We start from the raw sequence: 5,175 nt of genomic DNA, 5'->3' as shown, positions 1-5,175 counted from the left end.
TGATGCTCCAGTAACAGCCCTGCTACAGCTGTGTTTTTAGAGAGGACAGCCAGGTGAAGGGCAGTGTTGCCGTCAGCGTCTGCCAGATTGGGGTCGGCACCGTGTTCCAGCAGAACAGCAACACATTCTTCCTGCTCCTGCTGGACTGCCTGGGAACAACACACCAAAAGGGAAAGACTTCCAACTTTTCCATCCCCCTCTGTCACAGCTCCCTCAGTTCCTGAGTGCTGGCATAGAAGACCATCTTCAAAGATGAGCTAACAGAGGCCTATGCTGTGCCCATTGCAATAGGAGCATTTCTATGGCCCTGCAGTGCAAGGAATCCTGCCAGACACCTCCCCTTTAACACACCAGCACTAAGCCCCACCTCCAAGCTCAGAAGGCATTCCACACACCTTCATCAGGGCTGTTCTCTTGAAGCTGTCAGCGAGGTTGGGCTGGCTGTTCTTTCTTAGCAGATATCTGACGACATCTGCATGGCCATTGGCCGAAGCCAGATGCAGAGGTGTCCTAAAAATTAAACAGACACTCTTAACCCAGACAGACAAAGGACGAGCCCAAGCTGTGTCTCTACCCAGCACCCTGGGGACCCTACTCTGACTTTGCTCCTCCTGCTGCTGCTGCTGCTGCTGTTACAGGCCTGCGCTGAAGAGCCAGAGGGCAGAAGAGAAGAGGTGAGAGCTGAGCAGCTGCAGAAAAGCCCTGCAGAGAGACCACGGCCAAGCGGCAGGTGGGCGGGTTTGCAACAGCGCTGGAGCCCAGCCGGCAGCTCCAAGCAGTGAAAAGCTCAAGAGTTCCCTCTCCCAGCTGACAGGGCAAATGTCACTTTTCAAGCCTTGTCCTTAAGAGAGGGCTGCCCAGGACTACTGCAGCTTGGCTCAGGAGTAGCCAAGGTGTGTCATCAGCGTGGCCCAGGACTCACCGCATCTCCTGGTCTGGCCTGTCGATGCCGACTACCTTGACGTACCAGCGCCAGTGCCTCAGCCAGCCCAGGTCGCCGCGGGCGGCCGCGCGGTGCAGCCTGCCCAGCCCCTCCTCCCGGAGCTGGGAGGTGCTGCTGGAGCTGGTGGCAGCCCAGGGCTGCCCACTGGGGCTGCTGGAGGGCGACTGCCGTCGCTTCTTGCTGAGAAGCCACGGCATGGCCCTGCTTGGAGCTCCCAGCAGCAGGAAGGGTAAGAAACCCACGGTGGGCTGCCGGGAGCCAAGTGGGGATGATGAATGGGAACGAGGGTGAGGTGTAGGGTGAGAGTGACAAAGGGGACAAGGGTGAGAATAAGGACGGGCAGAGGGTATAAAGCACAAGGCAAACAAGGTTGCCCTGTGCAGTGGTCGTGGCCTGCAGCTGCCAAGACGGCGATGCAGGCGCGAGATGCTCCCAGAGCGGGATGTGCTGCTGCTCCCCGAGAGGCTACAGCAGCTCTGAGCGCCGGCTGCAGGAAACAACAAAGCCGTGGTCGACTGGTGCCTGTGGCGTCACAATGGCTGGTGGAAGGTTCAGCACGTCAGCGTGGGGTGTGACATAGGGCACGGTACAGGGTGGGGCCGGGCGGGACAGGGCAGGGCGGGGCAGGAGTGAGGGCGGCCCTGCTGGGCCTTGTGGGAAGGAGGCGGCCTGGGCCTTGTGAGGGCGGCCGGCGGGAGTGGGCACTGCCCCGCCTCAGGGCACCCCAGGGCAGGGCCCGGGCTGCTCCCACTGGGCCGGAGGCTGTGGTAGGCGCTGGAGCAGCTCCCGCATCACCCGCTCTGGCTTTTTGCTTCAGCCTGGAACTGGGCTGCCTCTGGACACACTTCCATGAAATGAGGCTCAGGATGAAGTGGGATCCCAGCCCAAGCAGGTGGGGGCCACCACAGCTCTCAAGAAATGCCCACTGAGTGCTCCAGGCCTGCCATGCCAGAATTCCAGGATGTCCCGAGAATAGGGAGGGAAGCATTCTGGGAACTGAAGTCCCTGGACAGCATATGGGGGCACATGAGCAGTGTGTGTTGTATTGTCATTGGTCGGGTGGTCACATGTCCTCCAGAGGGTTTATAAGGAGGCATTTTTCTTTTAAATAAACAGATTTGACTGCTTGCCAACTGGCTGCTGGGTCGTGTCTTTTATATTATATTAATATACCACACCAGGACAATTCCCCAACTCCTTTTTCTCGTCCCTCTTGAAGAGCAGGCACCTCAGCCCCCCACCCCCTCGTAACTGCTGTCACCTGCTGCTTTGCCAGATGCCACCAGTGAATTTCTGCTCTGCTGCTCCACCAGCCAATGGGCAGCACACAGCAGGCAGGAAGAAACTTTCAAACACGTCTCGTCCCAGTTTGTCCCAATGACAACACAAAGTGAAGGCCCAGAGGTTCTGCACCAGCTTTCTCAGGGGAGAGACGCTACAATGCACTGCAAGCAGGCTGAAGAAATTTCCCTTTTTCTTTGTGGGCTACAAACCGGTCCGCTTCCCACAGGATCAGGGATTTGTCTGTCTTTTAGGGCTACCAGAAGCTCACCCACTATTATCTTCTGCCCGGAACACAAAGAGGATGGCTCTAAAGCACTGGAAGAGTCTGGCAACTGATTAGTAGCAATAGCTCACCTGGAGGCTATGATCTTAACACGACTGTGCTTCAAGCCTTCCCGGAGGAAGGAGACACATTTGCCTGGCCTCTGGGACAGGCTGAGGGTGCAGCTGCGAGCAGAGCTGAAAGGAGCAGAGGAGAGCTCTGGCTCGGCCTTCAGGCCTGGCTTCTCTTTCAGCCTTGAAGATGTCTGCCAGACTCATTTGCACTCAGATCAAGGGCAGAGAGAAAGACTAAGGTGCTCTAGTCCAAGTCTTCCTTTGGAATAGGGTTTCCTAGAGTCAGTTGTCCTGATCCCCAAAGGTTGGGAAAAGCTAGGAAAGACGTAGGCAAAGAAGACATTCGGTAATTCTGCTATTTTCCTGTCCTGTGTAACAAGTTTCCCCATCTTGGTGAGTGATGGGCCTACATTTTCCCTGGTTTTCCTTTTGTCACCTACATGCTTAATGAAGTCCTTCTTGTTGTCTCTGACACCACTGGCCTGATTCAGTTCCATTTGGGCTTTAGCTTTATCAGCTTCATCCCTGCATGCCCAGACAACATTTCTGTTATCTTTCTTTGTGTCCACTCTCTCTAAGTTTCCTTTTTGTGTTGGAACAAGAAACTCCTTGTCAAGCCATCCATGCAGGCCTCCTGGAATTTTTGCCTGACTTCCTGCTTTTTAGGATGAAACTCTCTTGAGCTTGATGGAAGTGATCCTTGAATAATAACCAGCTCTTTTGTGTCATTTTGCTTTGCAAGGTGTTGCAAAGGCTGTTAAACCCAATAAGTATGGAAAGGGGGTTTTGATGTGAAGAAAATTAGTAGGTGCAAACCCAGGATGAACGGGCTCTGTAGCACTGCACCAGATTCAATGAAACTTACCAGTAACATAGTTCCTTGTGGCACAGCTGCTGGGATGTGTAGCACAAGTCCTTAATGCTATGTTAATTTATGACCCTTGCAGTCATTCAGCCCCCAAGGACAGCTCTGTTTGTGTTCACAGAGATCCAATGACAGTAAGAATCACTGCCCAGCCTAGTGTTCAAAGGAGATGACAGTGTAGAGATGGGGGGAAATACACTGGGGGATTTGTTCCCCAGTGTCATGGGTTTACTTGTTCTAAAAAACCAAACGGAATATTTCTTTCCCCTGCTGTATGTGGGGGAGGAATGTTGAATGGGGAGGACAGTTTTCTGCTTTGGGTGATTACCTACACAAAGGATCTGGCTGGCAGAACTACATTCCGGCCTAATAGCTCTCTCTGGGGCTGTGTGTGTGTGTGTGTGTGTGTGTGAGGAGTTTTTTCCCCCCTCCTCTCCTTGGAAAGTGGCACTTCACTTTTTGCCTTAATGGAGGCAAGATGTTGTCGTTGTTGGGACATACACCACACTGGGATTTCACACAGAAAGACCTTTATTTCATAGAAACATTGTTAGTTTATAGTCTCCCCTAGCCAGCGTGTTTCACCACCATTGGTGCCCTTACTACAGAAACATGTCAAGATTGCTCTATAGCTTCTGCAACTCATGGTGTCTCAGCAGTTTAGGATGTTGTAAGGGGGGTACTTTTGAATTGGATGATCAATGGAGCATAGAGGCGTGAGAAAGAAATCATATTAGGATGTGAAACCAGCCAGAGTATGGTACAATGTAACTTCATGGCACAAACTAATTGTAAGGTCCATTGTGCTTTTTAGCAAGTCAGCTTGATATCCCCTCTTATCAGAGCTGAGTTCTTCCTTGGTTTTGCTACACATTGCAAGATAGATACATCTCCCCTTGAAACACAATGGTAGAGGTCATACATAGGGGTGAGAAAGATGATGATGGGAGGAAGATGATGTGGGCAGGGGTCGCTCGCCCCTTGCCCCACAAGTAGGGCATGTGCAGACTGTTGCCATTAGGTAATGATTAAGCAGTGTTTGGCTGCCACTCAGGCATCACCTTATACTGCGTACTGGCCCTACGTAGTGTAATGTGGAACTGATAAAATGGGGTGTCTGGACTGCTGAGTTGAGCGATCCTCATCCTGCCACCGAGACTGTGTTGCTCCGCGGGGACGCCCGCTAAGTATGGGCACCGACCAGCTGCTGCAGATCCTGACAGCCCTGGCCTGTCTGTGTGGGTAAGCACAGTTTATTGAGAGGAAGCAACCGAGAGAATCAACTTTTATAATATCCCTTTAACGTCCCTTTAATTCCCCATTTAGTATTGAATCTTTTTCCATAAATAAGTTGTTCATAGCATTTTTCCTTTGATTTCTCCTTTTACTAACCAATCTCGTGTTAATAGTTATCCACAGCTCAGTCACCTCCCACAAGGTGTGTGTGTGTTGGAAAAAGCTCTGAGGCTGTTTTGCTCTCAACCTGGTCATCTGACTGCTTTCCAGCCTCGGCTTGCCTGTGCACTGCTCTGTCTCCAGCCCAGATCTGCTCCGATTTCATCGTAGAGTTTTGTGCTCCTTGACAAAAAAAGGGGAGTCCTGACCACAGCCAGCCGCAGACAGCGTGAGTTTAGTGGGAAAGCACCCGCCCTTCTTTCCCCTTTTCCCCTTCCCCTCCTCGGTGGGTGGGAAAATCTCCATTTTCCGGCCTCTCCCGCGATCCAGGGCCCCCACACGGCAACCCCCA

At 52.5% G+C, this 5,175-nt stretch overlaps 1 protein-coding gene across 1 annotated transcript in view; it reads right to left on the bottom strand.

Moving 5' to 3' along the window:
• Nucleotides 1–1,181, bottom strand: part of LOC113940695 (ankyrin repeat domain-containing protein 7-like) — a 1,344-nt gene extending 163 nt beyond the window's left edge. Inside the window, exons 1-3 of the mRNA XM_027631842.1 lie at nucleotides 923–1,181; nucleotides 396–510; nucleotides 7–149 (exon numbers count right to left, since the gene is read on the bottom strand). Of these exons, the coding sequence (XP_027487643.1) occupies nucleotides 7–149; nucleotides 396–510; nucleotides 923–1,140 (476 nt within the window). The 5' untranslated portion in view covers nucleotides 1,141–1,181. The remainder of the gene's footprint in view (nucleotides 1–6; nucleotides 150–395; nucleotides 511–922) is intronic.
• Nucleotides 1,182–5,175: the final 3,994 nt, after the last annotated feature.

Source organism: Corapipo altera, unplaced genomic scaffold (assembly GCF_003945725.1).
Source record: "Corapipo altera isolate COAL_440 unplaced genomic scaffold, ASM394572v1 321, whole genome shotgun sequence".
NCBI classification, from domain to species: domain Eukaryota; kingdom Metazoa; phylum Chordata; class Aves; order Passeriformes; family Pipridae; genus Corapipo; species Corapipo altera.
This window is presented reverse-complemented; position numbering and strand designations above follow the sequence as displayed.